The 21,996-nt window shown below is 41.7% G+C and overlaps 3 protein-coding genes across 3 annotated transcripts; 2 read left to right on the top strand and 1 right to left on the bottom strand.

The window, feature by feature from the left end:
- Positions 1-543: 543 nt before the first annotated feature.
- grm6b (glutamate receptor, metabotropic 6b) lies at positions 544-11,138 on the top strand. Its single transcript, XM_028404891.1, has 10 exons — positions 544-1,080; positions 4,613-4,829; positions 5,533-5,668; positions 5,804-5,958; positions 6,213-6,353; positions 6,438-6,638; positions 7,379-7,518; positions 7,916-8,539; positions 8,609-8,920; positions 10,708-11,138. The coding sequence occupies exons 1-10, from the start codon at positions 544-546 to the stop codon at positions 10,945-10,947; spliced, it is 2,703 nt and encodes a 900-aa protein (XP_028260692.1). The 3' UTR covers positions 10,948-11,138.
- A 1,133-nt stretch (positions 11,139-12,271) lies between these two features.
- traip (TRAF-interacting protein) lies at positions 12,272-16,671 on the bottom strand. Its single transcript, XM_028404895.1, has 16 exons — positions 16,527-16,671; positions 16,217-16,336; positions 16,067-16,124; positions 15,866-15,952; positions 15,716-15,755; positions 15,497-15,624; positions 15,308-15,402; positions 15,086-15,199; positions 14,202-14,289; positions 14,038-14,127; positions 13,869-13,957; positions 13,636-13,791; positions 13,513-13,555; positions 13,329-13,433; positions 13,202-13,252; positions 12,272-12,749 (listed from the first exon to the last, which is right to left on the bottom strand). The coding sequence occupies exons 2-16, from the start codon at positions 16,312-16,314 to the stop codon at positions 12,642-12,644; spliced, it is 1,350 nt and encodes a 449-aa protein (XP_028260696.1). The 5' UTR covers positions 16,315-16,336; positions 16,527-16,671; the 3' UTR covers positions 12,272-12,641.
- Positions 16,672-17,079: 408 nt separating this feature from the next.
- mon1a (MON1 secretory trafficking family member A) lies at positions 17,080-21,836 on the top strand. The gene is made up of 6 exons (XM_028404894.1): positions 17,080-17,341; positions 17,658-17,807; positions 19,392-19,778; positions 19,864-20,629; positions 20,760-20,907; positions 21,017-21,836. Exons 2-6 carry the CDS (start codon positions 17,681-17,683, stop codon positions 21,155-21,157), a joined length of 1,569 nt encoding a protein of 522 aa, XP_028260695.1. The 5' UTR covers positions 17,080-17,341; positions 17,658-17,680; the 3' UTR covers positions 21,158-21,836.
- The last annotated feature ends 160 nt before the right edge of the window (positions 21,837-21,996 follow it).

Genomic DNA, 21,996 nt, shown 5'->3' with positions numbered 1-21,996 from the left:
CATTCACTCTGTGTCATGCAGCGTGCTGTCTAAAATCTCCTCTTCGGACACTTCAGCCCCCTTTTCTTTTTCTTTCTTTCTTTCTTTCTATTTTTTTCAAAGTGTATACTTATATAGCTTATCTTTGTCCCTTTTTCTAGTATTTTATCAGTTTTTATTTAATACAGCACATGCTGTATGTTAGATAATCCTGTGTGGTGCAATTAAAACATGTCAACATAAGTGAGTAGAATGTATTAAATAAACCATTACATATGCAGAGTATAATGTTTCATTTTATGTGATTTAACCATGATAATTATGGATATAAATAATAAAAAATGGCTTATTGTGAGATCTTTACAATTCTATGTAAATTGCCCTAAGATGATACAGTATCTGTTGTCATTTGGCAAACTGAATTATATATATTAGGTTCTGAAGTTCAGCATTGTGGGAAAAAACAAGTTTGTTTAACTCTTTGATGCCAATGTAACAATCAGACCCTAACACCCCCTCTTTGGTGGCCCTCAGGTGCTGTCAGTACCTCTGCTGGTCATCATCATGACATCAGAGGCGCGCTCATCTCATCAGTGCTGCTGGCTCGGTTCTTCATTCAGATACCAGATATGGGTTCAGCTGCTGTGGCTTCTGTTGGTGGGCGTCACTCCAATTTCACAGGCCCAGCAGGGCACCCAGCCTCAGTCCATCAAAATTGAGGGTGACATCACCCTGGGTGGGCTCTTCCCGGTGCACTCCCGAGGCCCTGCTGGGGTGCCCTGTGGGGAGATCAAGAGAGAGAAGGGGGTCCATCGACTGGAGGCTATGCTATATGCCTTGGACCAGATCAACAGTGACCCAGACCTGTTGCCTAACATCACTCTTGGGGCTCGCATCCTGGACACATGCTCCAGAGACACCTACGCGCTGGAGCAGTCACTCACCTTTGTGCAGGCACTCATTCAGAAGGACACCTCAGATGTGCGGTGCTCAAATGGAGAGCCTCCCATCATTCCCAAACCAGAGAGGGTGGTAGGGGTGATCGGGGCGTCCGGCAGCTCAGTGTCCATTATGGTGGCCAACGTGCTGAGACTGTTTGCGGTGAGATTTATCTTAATACCTCCTGTTTTTTCAGAGAGTATGAATCAATTCCAAAAAGACAAAAAGAAGATGAGTGGTCCCCAAACATGGGACTCTCCAGAGGGCCCAGAATAATTCCAATGGACCAAATGGGTTAAATGGATGAAAAGAATCAAATGAGTCCGTTTTTGTTCCAACTTTCTTCCTCTACTCAAGTGTTGGGTGCCTTCTGCTTTTCAGGCCTGTAGAATTTGATCCTTCACACGTTAGGGTTCACACACAGCAGTGCTCTGTGCAGGCCTGGTTTTAGCAGCTTTTGTTGATTTCAGTGATCAGCTGTTCTAAAAAAGAAGAACATCTGACATTGATTTACAGCTCAAACTTTCCTACCTCTCTGGATCTGTCTTCACTGTTCAGCAGCTCAGGTTAAGCATACAGTGGACCAGATTCAGGTGTGAAGTATGTACCCTTTCTGTGCAGAATAAAGGTCACAGTGAAGTTGACAACATTTGAAAACATAATCCCATTCTTCAGACACTTTATGTTGCATGCAATTCTTCATTCTGAAAAAACGTCTGTGTCACTGGCTGTGACGCTTTTACAGGGTTGTAAATCCATTGTCGTAGCTGGCCTCTGCAGGCTAATCCTTGTTATATGTGCAGTTCACTCTTTTCAGACAATTGACCCTTGATAATTGATTACTCTGATTACACATTGCTTATGATGGAACACTGAGTCGGTGGTAATCCCACATTATGTTGTCTGGCAGGAGTGTAGAAGAGTCTAAATATAAACACCAGCTGGCCTCAAATTGGCCAAATTTGTTTTTGATAAAATAATTAAAAAAAAAAAGATTTTTAATTGATGTTGCATGTAGCATTCTTTTCAGTGAGGATGCTAAGTTAAGAGCCAAGGAGGGCAGCTTGCATACTCGGCAGATGTTAACTACAGAATTATAGATCCCAACCTCCACTAAGCCCCTCTCAGCAGCTCAGGACCCCGGGCTGAAAATAGAGCATCAGGGCAGCAGGATGACATTGGTTCTAGGATAACAGCGACTTGTGACCAGTGTGGAGTAGTAGATTTATGTAAATGGTGGTGCTTCCTTCTGCAGTCCATATGTGCAGCTCTTCAGTCTTCTGATGTCATAGCGTTTACATCAGGATGGAGATTTTCCAGCATCCATCCAGTGTGGGCTCTGGTTTTGGAACATTTGTCAAACTACATAACTGAAGTTGAACTTTGGTCATTTTTACTGGTGCATCTTCACCAGACACAGCATCTGTGCCTAAAATAATCAGAATCACAAACAAAAGGATGAGAAATAATAAAGCCACAGTGTTAAATATTTCAGCTCATGTCTTTATGAGTAGCAGACTACAACTATACTATATTGCCAAAAGTGTATCACTCATCTGCCTTTACAGGCATATGAAGTTAAGTGACATCTCATTCTTAATCCATAGGGTTTAATATGACGTTGGCCCACCCTTTGCAGCTATAACAGCTCAACTGAGAAGGCTTGCCACAAGGTTTAGGAGTGTGTTTATGGGAACTTTTGATCATTCTTCCAGAAGCACATTTGTGACGTCAGACACTGATGTTGGATAAGAAGGCCTGGCTCGCAGTCTTTGCTCTAATTCATCTCAAAGGTGTTCTATCAGGTTGAGGTCAGGACTGTGCAGGCAATCAAGTTCTTCCAAACCAAACTCGCTCTCATCCACGTTTTAACGGACCTTGCTTTGTGCACTGGTACCCAGTCATGTTGAAACAGGAAGGGGCCATCCCCAAACTGTTCCCACAAAGGTGAGAGCATAGAATTGTCCAAAATCTTTTGGTATGCTGAAGCATTGCTTTCACTGGAAATAAGGGGCCAAGCCTAGGTCCTGAAAAACCACCCCACACAATAATCCACCAATTTACATTTGGCACAATGCAGTCGGACAAGTACCATACTCCTTTCAAAAACCAAACCCAGACTCGTCCAACAGATTGCCAGATGGAGAGTGTGATTTGTCACTCCAGAGAACACGTCTCCATGGCTCTAGAGTCCAGTGGTGGCATGCTTTACACCACTGCATCTGATGCTTTGCATTGCACTTATTGATGTATGGCTTGGATGCAGCTGCTCGGCCATGGAAACCCATTTCTTGAAGCTCTGTACGCACTGTTCTTGAGCTAATCTGAAGGCCACATGAGGTCTGTAGCTACTGACACAGAAAGTTGGCGCTCTATGTGCCTCAGCATCCGCTGATATTTTATGTGAACTACCACTTCATGGCTGAGTTGTTGTTCCTAATCATTTCCACTTTGTTATAATACCACTGACAGTTGACTGTGAAATATTTAGTATAAATTTCATGACTGGACTTGTTGGAATTGTCTGTTACTATGTGTTACATGCCTTTTTGATTTTAGTGAGTGAATTGGTGCAGATGCTTCAGTGGGATTAATTTGGAGAGGATTATTTGTTGTCTTGTTCATTACCAATTCGTATGGAAACATATTTATCACCTCGCTGCTGACTACTATGGAAATGGACCTCACTCCGTTGTTGTTCGTGGTGTCTCTCATCTGGTAGGGATGCTGTCTGAAACTGCTTTCTCTGCCATCCACTCAAAGTGTGCTCCCTTTGCTCTTCTAAGGGGGATTTGTATGTATGAAGTTATATTAGTGTAAGATCTTGACCTAAGCCCTGAGATCAAAACCATGTCATGACTTGAAACTTGATTTAAAAAAAATAACGAGAAGGCTGACCAGTAAAATCGAACTTGATGGGGTTAAATCAGCAGAAAATTTAAGCTGCATGTGGCCATCAGAATTAAATATATTGTATGGCTTACAGCTGAGAAATACTAACCTTTTTCTAGTCTCTTGATCTCTGTCTCTCCCTCTGTGCTTAACGTAATTTGACTAAAACCCCTATAATCCTTCCAGATAATCTGTGAAATGGTTCTCTCGCTCCTCTCTCCTTCTCCCTTCACTACCCCTTGTGTCTACCTTTCTCCATTCGTCCCCTCCAGAGGGCCCAACGTTAAGCTACGCTGTGGGACCGGCATTAGCAGGTTCGGGGATGAGTCTGCTGACATAAACTGTGTCATTAAAGAAGTAGCACACCAGTAAATTAATCTTCTCATCCATTTTTTCAAACAAATGCTTTTACAGCTGTGGTTCCTACCATCTGTATTGCACTGTGACACTCCCTACATCCTCAGCCCAAGCCAGCTCTGGGCAGAAAACACTGTGAAGTAGCCTCAGTTCTGAGAACCACTGAGAGCACAGGCTGTCCAAAAGGTGAATGCTTCATGATAGCCCAATTTTGGGATTTTAGTGCACTACAACTTGTCAGTATTAATGTGGAAGGCCTCCATTTAGACACTGTTAGGGGGTTTGCCTGTGAGTAAGTGCTGCATCATCCTCAGACATGGTTCACTGCCTTCTCTTGTCATTCCTTTTACCTTTTGTTTCACATATTGGTTTAATAATCTGTCCTGCTCATGTTTTCCACTTGACACAACACTTTCATCACCACTGACCCTTCTGTGTGTCTCAGATCCCCCAGATCAGCTATGCCTCCACTGCCCCGGAGCTAAGCGACAACAGCCGCTATGAGTTCTTTTCCCGTGTGGTGCCTCCAGACTCCTACCAGGCCCAGGCCATGGTGGACATTGTCAAAGCCATGGGGTGGAACTACGTATCCACGCTGGCCTCTGAGGGCAACTACGGAGAGAGTGGTGTGGACGCCTTCCTCCAGATATCCAGAGAAGCAGGTTGTGTGTCTGGCTGCTTGAATGTGAATTTAGTGCAGTGACAATGAGGGATTACTTATTTGTAAAGCTGTGTTGTTCTCACTCATTAAATGACTAAAATAGGAAAAAAGCATTCCTTTAATACACAACAGGACAAGCCATTACATGGATTTAAAAGCATAACATGCTGTTACTAAAGTTCAAATATAACAATGTCCAAGATCATTAAACCAGTGCAGTGCAGAGGACTGTGTTTAGCTATTAGACCATTAGACAATGAATTTTTGTTTCTTATGTTTTTAGCATGACTATTTTTGTTTTATGTTTTTAAAATATGTGAATAATATAATAATACATGGCAATAACACACAAAACTCCCAACTGCCTCATTGTCATTGTGATTAACCAGATGTTGTCATGCTAACATGACAAAAAGAAATAGCACACATCACAAACAATAACATGTTAGCAACATCATGTGTTGTCATGTGTCAAAGCTTCTATAGCAGACTTTACACTCTTTGTCATGTATTAGTAAGGTGATGTATGATAATACATGCCTACTCAGTTTAATAATTTACTGTCTGGCTTACCAACGATTTAGACACAACAAGGCTGGTGTGGAGGTCCCATCAGCAACATCTTATTCATGTTATTGTTTATTGCAGTGAGGAAACAAACAAAACAAAGATATATAGTAATACCTTTTATGTGTTCATCACAGGAGGGCTGTGTATTGCACAGTCCATAAAGATTCCCAGAGAGCCCAGACCAGGGGAGTTTGAGAAAATCATTAAGAGACTGATGGAGACCTCTAATGCTCGTGGGGTCATCATCTTTGCCAATGAAGACGACATCAAGTGAGTCAATCTCTGCTACAAGCCATAATTAACAGTCTAATGTTATATTTGATAACATTTTTGGATAATATTGATAATATAATGGATAATTTTACAATGTAAAGCATGTAATGAGTGTAAAATGTCCTCTTTCAGGCGAGTGTTGCAGTCTGCCAAAAAGGCCAACCTGACGGGTCACTTCCTGTTTGTTGGATCTGACAGTTGGGGAGCCAAAAACTCCCCTATTCAGGACCAGGAGGAGGTGGCTGAAGGCGCTGTCACCATCCTGCCCAAAAGAGCTTCTATTGATGGTAGGATCTCATATTATATGAGATTATTGCATCTGACTCTGAGCAGCTGAATGCAATAAGAACATCTACAAAATCCTGACATTGATTGATGAGTCTAATACCAGCACAAAAAATGAAGGAAATGAATGATTGATATATGTGATAGTGTTATTTAAGTATACTAGGTTCTGATACAACACACACACACACAATCAAAGTCCAATTATTCTATATCAGATTTTAATAAAACATTACTGAAATGTGATATGATTTAGGGTTCGACCAGTACTTCACTTCGAGGTCTCTGGAAAACAACAGAAGAAACATCTGGTTTGCAGAATTCTGGGAGGATGACTTCAAGTGCAAGCTAACTCGCCCCGGCATTAAATATGACACCACCAGAAGGAAATGTACAGGTAAGCAGTTGGAAGTTTAACTTGCAATGTAAATATCTGTAAACAAGCAGCTGTCTTCAAACCCTCACTTTTTTTGTCTGACAGGAGATGAAAGAATCAGTCGGGACTCTCAGTATGAACAGGAGGGTAAGGTGCAGTTTGTGATTGATGCTGTGTATGCCATGGCTCATGCATTGCACAGCATGCACTTGGACCTCTGTCCTGGCTCCATGGGTGTTTGTGAGAAGATGGACCCGGTGGAGGGACGAATGCTCCTCCAATACATTCGCTCAGTGAACTTTAATGGTGAGACTGCAGCTCTCAGTGTGTGTTTATTTCCTTTCTTGTGTAAGCGTGATGTTTTAGAAAAAAAGTTCAATTCATTTGCTGAAAGTGGGTTAAAAATTGTGAATTTTATTTTGACCAAACCTTTGCTCCTACCGTTACTGCTTTCTTTTGTAGCAGAGGTTGTGAAAAGCAACAAATGTAAAAGAGAAGAGGGCAGAATAGGGGTCAGCTTGCAGACGAAGGCTTTGAGATGTTTCTGCTAATGTACCTAGCTACACAACACAGTGCATTCCTTCAAAGCATGGCCCTCCCTAGGGCAGCCTCCTTGCTCTTCTCTGTACACAATGCTCATCCTTTTCATCCTCATCTTTCATAAAAAAGTCACACTTTGGAAAAAGAAAAAAAATGTTCTGTGAAAGCATCCTATTTACTGCTCTCCTTTTGCTGAATGACCTTGGCTTGTATGGAAGATTTTCTGATTGAGCGCCTGCAGGGACCTGAGAGGAACATTCAATCACGTTAGGGCAGCAGAGCAGAGTGCACTGAAAGACTGTATGTGTGGAGGAGAGCCTTCACTAAAGAGCATCCTGCACTCAGCTTTCACATCATTGCACAAGACTGAAGCAAGCAGGACAAGCTTCATTCAACAGCGTGGGTGTGCTCTCTGCCTGAAAAATGGAGGCACACACTTCTCTGACTCACTTTATGAATTTTGTGGACATCAAACAAGTTATTAAAACTGTGTCTCCATCATACAGGTAGTGCAGGTACCGGAGTGATGTTCAATGAGAATGGAGATGCTCCTGGCCGGTACGACATCTTCCAGTACCAGATGTCCAATGTCAGCAACCCTGGCTATAAGGTCATCGGTCAATGGACAAACCACCTGCGACTCAATGTAAATATCTGTTGTTTAAGAGAAATACAATATTTTACTTTGGTATACTTAGGTATAAAGACTCAACCCTAAGCTGTCTATAGAGCAGTGACCTGGAGTCTCATTATTACTGTGAGCAACAAGTGAAGAATCAATAAGTCAGTTGTCCTCTTGTCCAAAAAACTGCCATGTTGTGGTGGATCATTGCAGAGGGTCTAATTCTTGGATCCACCAGTAGATTCCTGGAGTTAGCAACATCAGGCTGCCTGTCTGCATACAGACATGAAAGTAGTATGCCAGATATGTCCTCCTCTTGCACTAAGTCATGTTTCCTCTTAGATTCTTTAATGGCTGCAGTTTTTAGCCTTTAGTTCCTGCCTGTCCTTACATTAGATGATGTTTGTTGTTTGTGTACCAGCCAGAGGAGATGCAGTGGTCAGGTGGTGACCGTAAGATCCCGGAGTCGGTGTGCAGTTTCCCCTGTGAGTCTGGTGAGAGGAAGAAGATGGTGAAAGGTGTTCCTTGCTGCTGGCACTGCGAGCTCTGTGATGGGTACCAGTACCTGCTGGATGAGTTCACCTGTGACATGTGCCCTTTCGACATGAGGCCCTTGAAGAACCGGACAGGCTGCCGGCCCACACCCATCATCAAGCTGGAGTGGAGCTCTCCTTGGGCCATCATCCCTGTCTTCCTGGCCATCCTGGGCATCCTGGCCACCACTGGAGCCATCGTCACCTTCATACGCTTTAATGACACGCCCATTGTTCGGGCCTCTGGCAGAGAGCTCAGCTATGTGCTGCTGACAGGCATCTTTCTCATCTACCTCATCACCTTCCTCATGATCGCAGAACCCAGCGTGGCTGTGTGCGCCTTCCGCAGGCTGCTGCTGGGGCTCGGCATGTGCATCAGCAATTCTGCCATGCTCACCAAGACCAACCGGATCTACCGCATCTTCGAACAGGGCAAGAAGTCCGTCACACCACCAAAGTTCATCAGCCCAACCTCTCAACTGATTATCACCTTTATCCTCATCTCAGTGCAGGTAAGCAGCTTGATGCTTCTTCATGTCAGTCAAATATTTAACAGCAGCCTAAAGGTTCTTTCTCTACAGCTTCTTGGGGTGTTCATCTGGTTTGGCGTGGTACCTCCACACACCATCATCGACTATGAGGAGCAGAAGCCTCCAAACCCAGAGTTTGCTCGTGGCGTCCTCAAGTGTGACATGTCCGACCTGTCCCTTATATTGTGTCTGAGCTACAGTATAGTGCTGATGATCACCTGCACTGTGTATGCCATAAAGAGCAGAGGAGTTCCTGAGACCTTCAACGAGGCCAAGCCCATCGGCTTCACCATGTACACCACCTGCATCATCTGGCTGGCCTTTGTGCCAATCTTCTTCGGCACAGCACAGTCCACAGAGAAGGTGGGAAATGTATCTGTTTTACAGGCTTTGCCAGTGGTCTTACAAGAAACTAATGTTTTCAGCTAAGATAATGATTTAATTCATTGATTAATCAGTTGATGACTTTTAACGACTTTAATCCCACTACAGGTAGAAGGCTAGGTTAAATTATCAAGATGATTCATTTTTGATGTTTAGTGATCTTTACTACAATGAAACCTAAACTGTGATCAGCTTTTAATTCATTATGTAACTTTAACTATATTAATTTTAGGGAGGATTTTTACAGGACAACAGAAAATGAAACAATGCAGCTAATATAGAGACACAACAAATGCACACTAACATAATAGAAAAAGTAAAGAAAGATTGCTAGCCAAAATTACATCTGGCTATTTTTCTTTATTATTTATTTAATAATCAACTATTATTTTATCCAACCTGAAATGTGAATGTTTTTTGATAGCTACAACAGGCATAGAGCAGCCTGTATGATTATAAATAAAACAACTAGGATAAATAGGTAATTGACAAAATGAGAGAAGATTAAAAAACAAAATGTGTAAAGTAAGACTCATTAAGTAGGAAAATAAATTCTTTTGTCACTACATACATTTGTATGTAATCATGTAATCATCAAACACTGAGAAGACACAAATGATGTAACACACAGTGACGCACAGTAACAGTAAGAAAGTAAGTGAATTCCTCAGATGCTGAAGTAAAATCTAAGTTTGTTGCCTGTCATATCATATTTGCTTTCTGCTGCCGCACATCCTGTTTCCACTGTACCAGGAGTTTAATTTAGCTTGTGGGCTATTTTCTGTCGTCACAAAGTACGAGACTGCTGTGAGGATATTTCAAATACAGAGATAACTCTTGACTAAGAGAAGAGTTGTATTATGAATCAGTCGGGCTGAAACAATTAAAGCCTGAGGTGCTTTCAGAGGCTTTTCACCTCTGCCAAATGGAAATGAAGTGAATTAAGAAAAGAAAGGGAGGGATGGAAAGGAGGTCAGATGAGCTGAGGGACGATAGGAACCCCTCTTAGACTAATTCAGCCATCCCATTCAATTAGTCATCACTTAGGAAAAAACGGGGCTAAATATAGACTGTAACTTTTGTCCGGTTTATTTTACTATCATGTGCAAGAGCACATGCTGGAAGACATGATCCATACCTGTGTGATAATGGAAGCTCTATTTACTGATACTAAAGCAGTCTTTCTGCTCACCTGAGGGCTACGAGCACAAATACAGTCTGCTTCCTTCTTGAATCAACCCAGCCCCTTGTAGAAATGGAGAGGTCACTGATGAAAAGCATGCCAATGTGATCAAAGAAGCTCCACTGTATGGACATCTGCCTGAGGAGCTCTAGGCTGCTCAGAGTAGTGTACAATTTATGACTTATTTATTGGACAAATATATCTTATTTATGGCACACACGGCTTTATTTATTTATTACCTGTAATGTCTGAATAATGAGCTCATAATTTATCAGAGGCAGATCTCAAGAGAAGTCATTTCTGATTATTATTGTTAGATGTTGAAATGAGAAGAGCAGTGAGGAAGAGGAGGAGGAGACATGGTCAAAACCCAGAAATAGATCCTCCTTTCCCGACTACATATACCAGGTCATAAATCATTCATCAAGGGAAAAACACTGCCTCCTGTGCTTTGACATGAAAACTGTAAAGGCTTCAATGTGACAACCTGCATGCTTACATAAAGAGTTTGAAGAAACACGCAGGAATCAATTGATCATTTGTTACAGGGAGATTTTTCTGACCTCCTGTGTCTTCATCACAGATGTTCATTCAGACCACCACGCTGACAGTGTCTATGAGCCTGAGCGCCACCGTATCCTTGGGCATGCTCTACATCCCCAAGGTCTACGTCATCATCTTCCACCCAGAGCAGAACGTCCAGAAGAGAAAGCGCAGCTTCAAAGCCGTGGTGCAGGCAGCCACTGTGTCCACACGCCTATCCCAGAAGTCCAACGACAAACAGAATGGAGAGTCTAAGATTGAGCCAGACAGGTCACAGTGAAGCAACACACAATGAGTGAAAAAAAAAACAGCATGGTTTTTGGTCGGAACACTTTTCTCTCTCTCTCTCTCTCTCTCTCTCCTCTTTAATTTGGATTGAAACACCAGCAAAAATACATTTGTGAATGCGTTTTTCTTCATTTATTAATTCAGATGTTTAAAACCTGGAATGAAACACAACAGGAAACAGAAACGGTCACAATTGAAATGGACAATGTTATTTTTTAGCTCAAAGACTGGGAGGATGCTGTTGTTTCTGTTGTAACACCTCAAAAAGAGGCAGTGATTGTCTAAAATCTTTCTGGAAGATGCTGGTTAGGAAAAAAGTGTAAATGGTGACCTTTCCCCTACAGGAAGCTGTATGTGGAATCCCTGGATCAATGTCGACAAGCTCCATAAGCACTGCATGGATTGTGTGTTATATGTCATGAATGCTTTCAAAATTGTTTTTCGAGGGGTGTCGTGTCTCTTACTGCTAATTGCACCGGAAGGAAGTCGTTTTTTTTTTAAAAAAAATGCACCATGTCCTGTTACTATTTCTGATAGATTCCCCTGGGAAGGTATGATTAACCACAAAACTGTTATCTCTCACAGCAGGATCAGTAATACTGACCTCCAATCACTGATGAAACATCTTGTGTTATAATTTAAATTACTGTGACATACGTAGGTTTGGGAACTGTGAATTCATGCATGCAAACAGGATACAAATGATTGTGAGCAGGATGTTTATCTTCCACCTGGTACTTTTACTTCTCCACAGTGGAAAACAATGTTTGGCATTTCCCCATATTGTCTGTCAAAATATTAAGCAATCTGCTTGAAGGTGGCACCACGCCAAAATCAGAGAGACTACTTAATATGTTTATGCATGGGAACATTGTAGGAAAGCTTCTGTCCATTGGCTGTATTTAATTTAGTGCCATTTCACTATAACAAATGGTCAAATCTACAAATATCCAAAATTCAGGGCCCATTTTCTGCCAGCATATCACTTGCAATGTACTTTATTGTTACTTGATTATACAACTCAGGTTTTACTGATGTTTTCTTGAGGATTTCTCTCTGTACTGGTGCAGCATTTTCAATATAAATAGATTCAGCAGTTAACATGTGCAGTGTGTCTTTACTCTATGCAGGAGGACCAGCACATTCATGACAAACACTGCCCCCTGCAGGAGAGCACAAGTCAGTGACACCATTGTGAAGACAAAAAAAAAGGCGAGAGAATTGTTGGTAGATCCCACACAAACTTTAATAAAAGTATTGTTTATTATTTGTCTTGGTTTACTTCTGGCTAAATTAAAAATTGTAAATCATATCCACATGTGGGCTAACATGGGTAGCAAATACTTAGATATGTGAATACTTACACATCTATTCTCTATACTTGTAGAGAATAGATGTGAAAACTGATGACATAATACAGAAACATTCAATAGGATAGTTTCTATCGCACACATATTCACTCCTAAACAAATACAAGCTCTGAAAAACAAAGAGCTGAGCAGACACAAATAAATTCATGACAGCACAAAAAAAAGTACATCACGCTTGTCAACACAAGACAAAAAGTTACGGCTTTTAAATAAAATATGAATTAAAAGACCCTTTTGAGTGGCAAAACTGCTGACAGGCTGGTTTTGTCCCACAGCATCTCCAGCATGCATTTATGTCCACCATACCTCCAAAAGTCTATTCCAGGAAGTTGTCCAGAGTCAGACATGTTGAAATCTTGGGTGGAGGCTTAGTTACCTTTTTCCTTTTGGCCTTCATCAATGGGCGAATCTCTGATAAAGGAGACTGGAGAGGGTTGTGGGGTTAAGGGAAGATTGAGTCCAGTTTCAGCTAAACTAACTAAACATGAAAGACAGATTAACCAGATTAAGACTGAATATTTAGACATTAGAATATAATTTATCTGCAATTAAATGAGGTTATTTGGTTCAATTAGTTGAATGGTAGGTAAGTATCTCATTATAGACTTTAGTATCTAAAAGTCACAATTCCAGTGTAACTGTACTGAACAACAAATAAGCAGGTTTCTATATGAATGTGTGCAGTGCAGCCTACATTTCTATTTACATCCGAACTTGCAGACAAACCAGCTGACACATCCAGTCAGATTTTCAGCAGTCTCACTATTTCACTTCCAAGCAAAAAAAGTAATTATCAGGAATACTCTAAATTATTGGGCACAGGTTAACCCTGACATCCAAAAAAAGTGACACGTCGTGCACATTAAATGAGGATACAGGTTGGATGAATTTAGTTCGTCCTCCTAATCCATCATAACCAGTTCTGACCTGAAACAAACAAACAAAAACTTTCAGCAAAAATTCAAAGAATAAATAACCAATCATTTTTAAGGGTTATACATACAGCTCCAGGCTTCCTCTGGGGTTCCAACATGCTACCAAAAGTCTTCTTTCTAAAAAGAACGGAGTTCCTCAAAAAAGGTTCCATGGCTGAATCTTCATCTCGAGCCTGAGGCACCAGAATAAATCAGACACATAAATCAGAGGAATGAAAAAAAAAGAATCTTGAGTGACTGTTACAAACCTACCTTATTGTTTGAAGTTTTCTGACTGTGTTTGGACACAGGCGTTCTGAAAAATAACATCACATCAGCAGATGTTATGCTGGTTCTACATTGCTGCAGATACATTTCCACACTGATTAAACCTACACAAATGGGTCAAGACGCATCTTCTTCATCGGGACCTGTGTTGGTCTCTTGTTCACATCATCTGGAGTAGTGATCTCATAGGTCATATTAAGGTCAATGTCAGTGCAATCTGCCGGCTGATGGAGGCGAGGCTGCTTCAGCTCCATTGGGGCCGGGCTGGCAGTTGGATAAACAAACATTTGTTATGGCAAATGTTGTTGGTGGGAGCAGGTTTAAACAGCTGAGGGACACACCTTTCAAAGACGAGCCGACTGAGGGCTTCATTCGTCCGTGTTGGTGAGCTGAGAGTCTTTTGAAGGAACTCCACCCTCTTCTTCAGACTCTGTAGACAGGTTATAATTAAAAATCAGAACCATAGAATTCTCTGATACCAAAATAACAACCTGCAGGCTTCAGCCTTACAGAGATCTCTTTGTCAGCATGGGCCAGATCATTCTGCAGAGACTTCATGTCCTCTTTGGTCTTATTCACCTCCACTGTAGCTTTTTGTAGCTAAAAAACACACAAAAAAGTTTGATTTAAAGACTGAAAGAACCTCTAGTTGAAGGGACTTAACATCAGGTTACCTTGTTGTTTGAGGACAGCACTTCCCTCTTCAGCTTCTCACACATGTCATTTGAAGACTTTAGGCTTCCCTTTAAGTTATCATACTCTCTGACACAGGAGAAAAAGAGAACAATGAAGTTTGTACTTATTAGGAGTGAAGATCTAAACCAATCGTTCCGCTATAGTCCAAATAAGGAAGAATTTAAATGAAAAGCTAAAATGTATGAGAATGCTTTCTATGACTGGTGGAGTAAATAGCAACTGGTGCTTCGCTTGATCAAACATTCTGCTGACAGCCATACCCATTCACTTTGAATAAAATGGAGTGGTCTCCCTCCCCCTGACAAAATATTGCACTTGATACAAGCCATATCCTACCACTTGTAATCGTTTATCCAACATTCAGGTTTGCTTTGCTTGAGGAGAGGCTGCATGCCTCATTCAAAACACCTCTGATTTTTTGTATTTCACTGACTTGCCTACTCCACAGCACAACATTGTGGATGACTTCTGTTGATGCTAGTGTGGTTGTTGCTCTGCCTATGTTACATGCTTAGTTTCTGTGATATGTTATATGTCTAACCAAATGTTTCGTTGGTACTTAAGGCCCACTCATACCTACAGAGACCAGACTAATTCTTTGTATGGAATAGAACAAGAATTAGCAGGGCTGGCCAAGCTAGCTGATGTCAGCGTGGCCTGTTTTTTTGGATATTGTCTCCTCGCTTAAACTGAAATGTGCTCGTGACTTTCTTGATCTTCACGATCAAAAAGTGAAAGGAGAAAGCAAACAACCACTCAGTAGGTTTCTCACATTGTATCTGTCGAATAGCCTAAGCAGTTTTTCAAATTGTGAAATTGCTTTAAAAGTTGCACTGAAAGGTTCGAGAGGTTTTTGGCTTACTTTTTGAGAGAGATACAGTAGATAGAGAGCTGCTCCACTGCTGCCTGACTCACACCCATATCTGTGATCATGGACTCCACCTCTCCTCTCTGGCCCTGCAGCAACACATCCAGGCTGGAGACAAAATAGTTGCATCAGTGCACAACTTGAGAATGATAATGTGACACAGAGCACACAGACATCACATCTGACGAGTCACAGCACTTCTTGGACTGTCGATACCTTTCAAAAGTTTTCATTTTGGTCCTCAGTCTCCGGACTTCCTCCTTGGCAGCCTGAACGTCATTCTGTTGTGTCTCTAAATATGTCATCTGTTTCTGTAAGATATCAAAACATTACATAGGTATAAAACTCACATATCTATTTGCAAACAATGTGGATAATATTTTAAAGACTGAAGAGAGAGCTTACTCTGAGGGCTGAACAAAGCATATCTTTGTCCATAACCTCTTTCCGCATGCTGTCCAGGTCTCTCCTCTGCTTGTCTATGGTGTCCTTTAAATTAGCCACCATCTTCTCTTTGTCCCGCCAGTCTCGATCTACAGATTATCCAACAAAACAAATTAATTCAATTAAGAAGCAGCTCCCTCCTTTATGCATTATTATATCGATAGTAGCCAAATTTCTTACCTTTAGAGCTCAGAAGTGCCTTTACTTGATTCAGCTCATTCTGAGGAAGGCAAAAGAGATTAAATTCTCTGTATTCAATTTGTACAATTTAATAGCAGTAACAGTCCCCTCAAGACATTTCTCAATAAAAAAGATGTTGCAATTTGATACCTGCAAACTTTCCGGGTCCAATGTCTCTTCCTCCTCCGCTCCACCGATGTCAAAAAATAGCTTGCTGATAATGTGCCTGGTGCTGACCTACACACACACACACACACACACAGCAGACCAGGAAGAAGACATTGAAGTCCCTGTGTTTAACATATTGTTTTAGTTCAGGCCTGCTAATGTGATGATGTCACGTTACTCTACCTGTTTCCTACACTGAGGACAGGTTTTTGTGGGAGCAGTCTGAAACCACTGAAGAAGACTGAGAGAAGACGAGGAGAGAAAACAACTGGGCGTTAAAATAAAGGAATGTATTTGCAGGAATTTCAAGATTTCTTATAATTGTCATGTTACCAGTCATAGTGGAAAGTGTGTCCGCAGTGGATGGCAGCAACATCTCTGGAGGGATCAAACAAATCTGAGCAAATTGTGCAATGTGCTCGGATAGGCATCTTGCTGATAGAACGACACCCCCTGTCCCAAGAGAAGCAAGGTTAACACAACGTATAGGCTACAATACGTTTGGCCACAACTGTATGCATTAGTTTGGCATGTCACTAACGCTGAACTATTCAGCTATGTCAGCTAGCAGCTAGCTAAATGCCGACAACTTGATGTTCTAATTATAACCTGTCTACAAAGTCTGAAAAAAGAAAACTCTTACCTTACAGAATAGTCCTTTAAGATAACATTTCGCGCCACTAACCTCAGCTGCAATATGTCATTGTAACCCAGTAAAGGCAACAGTAATAAACAAAACTTCGACAGCTAACACAAGCACAAGGATAGCGCCATTGTTGTTCCCTTTCCCCGCTGTATGTTCAAAAGCAAGTCCTGCCCCCTAAGGTGCGTTCAATACACCTCGGATGTAGGGCCAATGTTCTTCCTAAATGACGGTGCAGCACAACAACCTCTTCACTTTTAAATTAAATTAAAAATAGATTGAAATGTGGCGTTTAAATACAGTTTTCGTTAAAAAAAAACAACAAAAACAAACAAAACAAAACTTGATATCAACAGTAATTTCTAACAAATGTATTTTACATGTATTTTTTTGTTTAGTAATAATGACGAGTTATTCTTTAAATAAATACTTAAGTCGTCGAATTACCAAGCATATGCTTTCCAAACCTCATTGAATGCACCACGAGGCTCAAACATACCAGTAAAATAAATCACCATTGAAATTACCAGCTGTTACACACAGACTCGAGCAACTTCCGACCCAAACGCTTCCAATACATTCCATACATATTTGTATTTATTTATTAGTCAAACAAACCGATTTTCCTTCTCGTGTCAAACTATTTCGGAGAGAACATCATATCCCATAATTCCCACTTCCGCAACCTAACAGGTCATGTTGGTTGCAAGAAGAAGTACTTGTGTCTTGTGTCAGCTAGTTGGCTAGCTGTAGCAACTGTGCCAAAGGGGTTCTGGAGCACAAATGTCAGATGCAGACAGCTGTGGAAATGAAAGGTAATCATTTGGAAATTGCTGTGTGAATAAGGACAACGAAACCAGAGTCAGCTAGCTTTCGATATTATTGATCGTCTGGTAAAGTTAGCAATCAAAGTAGCATTTGAAGTTCTGTATCACCATATTTAACGCCTAGAAAACGCGAAAGAGCTATGACTTCTATAAAAAATGCAGTTTCATGCTTTCACAAGACTCTTGTTTTATGTCTAATTTAATATTTAATATTTAATTTTTTACATCATAAAAATCTTGATCTTTAATCCTGCCTCAGCTACAGAGCTCATATCGTTATCTGTCTGTTTGTCTGTCCTTCCAGGTGTGTATGTGCGATAAGTAGCTATGATGGATGGACAACCCCAAACGGCGACTGTGTCATGGGAAAATGGCACTCTGGCTCCTCTGGACCACCTTCGCTCTGAGAGGGCGGACAGCCCCACTCCAGGTCTGGTGGAGGGAACTGAACCAGGTGAGGATTGTGAACATTGTCAGGATTGTCTATAGGCACTGTCACTTAGTGTTTAATGTACTGACAGCGTGTTACATGAGAACATATCCACTAATCATAAATCCCTGTGAGGTGCCACAATAACGGTTCCGTCATCATTTAAAGACTGTAGATCAGTCAGGATGTCTTGAGGCTTGGGTTAGAGTTCAAGCACCATGCTGTCTTGTGGTCCAACCCTCATAGGATCATATTACAAAACATGAAACACTTTTACAGTACACATGTGCAAGATTAACACTACAGTAGGAAAACCTTCCTGGGCTGTCCAAGCATCAGTAGGGAAGGTGGGGGTATACTGCTTTCAGTTTCAAATAATGTATCTTTACATTAGCCCGTGTCTGCCACAGGTCACATGTGCAATGACTGAAACATGTTTTAAGTAATAATCCAGTGCTGTAAAAGGTGTCATGAATAACACTTCCTGCTGACCAGTGGTTACTAAGCAACACTTAAACCCCCAAAAACAGAACAACTCATTGTGAGAATCACTAATTTGAAATGAGCAACACCCCTTCCTTCTTTGTTTGTGATATAACCACAGCACTGAAGTTGAGTACTGTATGTGGGGCACCATGATTGTGCACATTGTGTGTATGTGTTAAGAAAATGACTACATTTCTTCTTTATTGGCTGCTTTAGGACATTTTAAAAATGTTGACTCCACGAATAGCATCTAAATGGTTGCAAAACTACAAGATTTTGGAACACCTAAGTGTGTTTACACTGTAAAAAGGAAATGCAAAAAACAACAATAACAAACTTATCTTGACTGGAGCCTGAAAACAATATTTGTGTGTCAAAGCAAAAGCTTGTCTGCAGCAGCTCCAGTGTGTCATACCACATCCAGCCAGAACAAAACCAGCACTAACAGGGGACATCATGTAACACTGTCTAGAATGATGTGATAATGTGGAGATAAACAGCACATTTTCATAACGTTATCCTACTGACTCACTCTCAGACTTGTTCTATTTTCCTTCTCTAAATTGGATAAGCTGTAACCAGAGGACTTTAATTTCCCTCCCTGTGGGTGCTCTACAAAGTGAAAACTTAAATTACAACTATGCTTGTGTTCTGTGACAGATCAGATATTTAGTAACCAAATATAGCACCTGTGGAAATTTTATTCTAGTATGCTCTTTCTTTTGAGTATCAGGAAATACTGATGGGCTTGCAAAGCGAAAAATATAAGATGGGAAATCTTATCTTGTAAGCACTAGCCCTGTCTGAGACTGTTATAGCGTTGAATATAGTTGCAAAGTTTCAATAGGAACACTTGGGGAAGCAGGTGTGCTCTTCAGTAAAGGAGAGGAAGTAAATGAAGGTAGCTACATGTTGCCAAGGGGCAAAATATGTGAAACAACCAGAGCCGTAGGCTAGTCTTTATTGTGTTTTCTTTTGTTAGAGTTGCCAAACCAACCAATTAGCCTTTGTAATGGAAGGCTTAGAAAATATTTTATTCTGCTACAAATTTAATTTTTCTATTCAGCACCATTGCTTTTTACGGTTGAACATTTGGCATTATGTATTCCTACATATATGCAGGTGCTGGTCAGAAGAGTGCTATGTTTGTCCATGCACAGTCCTTTGAGGATCTGTCTGCTGAGGCTGAGGAAGAAACCCTAAGAGCGGCTGAACTGGACGAGTCAGCAGGACAGTGTACAGAGGAGCTCAAGGCCCTGGTTGGAGAAAAAAATGCAGAGGAGCAGCTCAACAATGACTTTTCAGCAGAGAGTCGGACCAAGGAGGAGGATGTGACCAGTGAGACATGGCGGAGTCACAGAAAACATGTGTTTGTGCTGAGCGAAGCTGGGAAGCCGATCTACACCCGCTACGGCACAGAGGAGGCACTGTCCAGCACCATGGGGGTTATGATGGCCCTCGTCTCTTTTGTGGAGGCTGAGAAGAACATCATCCGCTCCATCCACGCAGGTCAGAACATAATTTGGCAGTAACTCATGGTTTATTGGTTAAAAGTGTAATTCCCATGTAACTTGTCTTAACATGTTTGTGTCAGATGGCTGTAAAGTAGTTTTCCTCACCAAAAGTCCACTGGTCCTGGTCGGTGTGTCTCGGACCTGTCAGTCAGACAGGGAGCTGCTACGAGAGCTGCAGTATATCTACTATCAGATTGTCAGCCTGCTTACCCTCACCCAGCTCAACCACATCTTCCAGCACAAGCAGAACTACGACCTGCGTCGCTTGCTGGCGGGCTCCGAGTACCTCACAGACAACCTGCTGTACCGGCTTGACCGAGACCCTGGCTTGTTGCTCAGCGCTGTCACCTGTCTGCCTCTGGCCAGCTCTGCCAGAGATGTGGTTTCATCAAGCCTACAGGCTGCCAAATCCAAAAACCTGGTCTTCTCCATCTTGCTGGCTGGTGACCGCCTGGTCAGTCTGGTTAGGAAAAAAGACCAGTTCCTGCACCATATAGACTTGCACTTGGTCTTCAACCTTGTTGGCTCCTCTTCATCTTTCAGGGAGGGTGAGGGCTGGACACCAATCTGTCTGCCAAAGTTCAACACAGCAGGTTTTTTCCACGCTCACATTTCTTATCTGGAGCCCACGTCAGAGCTCTGCCTCATCCTGGTCTCGACTGACCGAGAGGACTTTTTTAATATGTCCGACTGCAAGCAGCGTTTCTTGGAGAGGTTGAATAAGCGCAGTGCCTACCAGTCCCTGAAGGAGGCACTAAAATGTCCCAGCTACCCTGTGGAACAGGTCGGCATCCCAGAGCTCAGGCACTTCCTGTACAAATCAAAGAGCTCAGGGCTGTACACCAGGTAGGTAACTATGTAAATTCTTATGTTTTAGGACAATTTACTGTCAGATGCTAAATCATTAAAGGTATCATTTAAAAAAAAAAAACAAAAAACAAAACTTTATTATTTTGTGGTCATTTTCTTCTGTCAGTCCAGAGTTTCCAGTGGTGTATCAGTCTGATAAGGAGCAGGAAAGACTGATGGGCTTGTATCAGGATCTTCACAGCTACTTGCACCATCCAACCAGACCGCTCCGCTCCTTCTACCGCTGCAGTGAAACTGAAAACCTGATGGCATGGGTAAGTCTGCTGCTGTAAGATGGCTATATTGGTCGTGCACAGGAAAGGGGAAGGCTTCTTGACACAGCCTGGTGACACCTCGTGTCTTGTGCTGTCTTCTTTACCACAGGTGACAAGCGGCTTCGAGCTCTACCTCTGCTTCAGTCCGCTTGGGACAAAGGCCTTGGCAGTCTCGGCTGTCAACAAGTTGCTGAAGTGGATCAGGAAGGAGGAGGATCGCCTCTTTATCCTGAGTTCTCTCACATACTGAGCCCTTGATACCGGCTAACCTCGTCAACACCGGTGCTAACAGCAGCTGTGTGATTCTCTCAGAATTAGAGCTATGCATTTCTTGCTTTTGGGATCCCTTTAGCCTCCCGTAGGCGGCACAATGTAAATTAAAGCAGTATTTTAGCTGGCTGGATTTTTTTTAAATAACTTTTAATTTGTATAACAACAGCAGACACTGTTGAGACAGTTTACATAGCAGATTGTTTTACTGTAACACCTATTAGCGCTCAGAATAAGGAAAAAATGCTTTTTCAGGTCTGGCTTTCAAAAACTGAAAATTCCATTAAAGCTGCAGTAGAATGTATTATTTTGTTAAACACATGTTGGCCAAACATCAGTTACCACATTCCAGTTCATGACTGACTGATTCTGTGCCATTTTACCTCTATGCACTTTGTTTAGGCACTCCTCCACTGTGTACTGCTGTCTGCAAGTTATGTTGTGAATACGATAAAATGTTATCCATTACTGTAATGTTCATAATAATAACAGTCAAGTGTCATGTGTGTGTCTAACCAGGAAGCTTCATTGAACTTCATGTGATCTCGCTGTGCCTCATCTGCCTCCACTATCATGCCTTAAATCGTGCAAAGCCAACATGAAGATTTGTGGCAGTAGCACAGTTGCTTAAATGATTATATATAATTAAATAAATTAAAGCGGTCTCTTATGAGAGTGTGTCATGCTTGACGATGCTTACTGTAAGTGCAGTAGTTGTAACTACCATCATGTTTCAGGATACACTTGTGGACATGCAGGTCTGTTGGCTAAACAATCCTCAAACCGTACCCTTGGAGCATGATAAAAGTACAAGGATCC

Source organism: Parambassis ranga, chromosome 5 (genome assembly GCF_900634625.1).
Source record: "Parambassis ranga chromosome 5, fParRan2.1, whole genome shotgun sequence".
In the NCBI taxonomy this organism is placed as follows: domain Eukaryota; kingdom Metazoa; phylum Chordata; class Actinopteri; family Ambassidae; genus Parambassis; species Parambassis ranga.
This window is presented reverse-complemented; position numbering and strand designations above follow the sequence as displayed.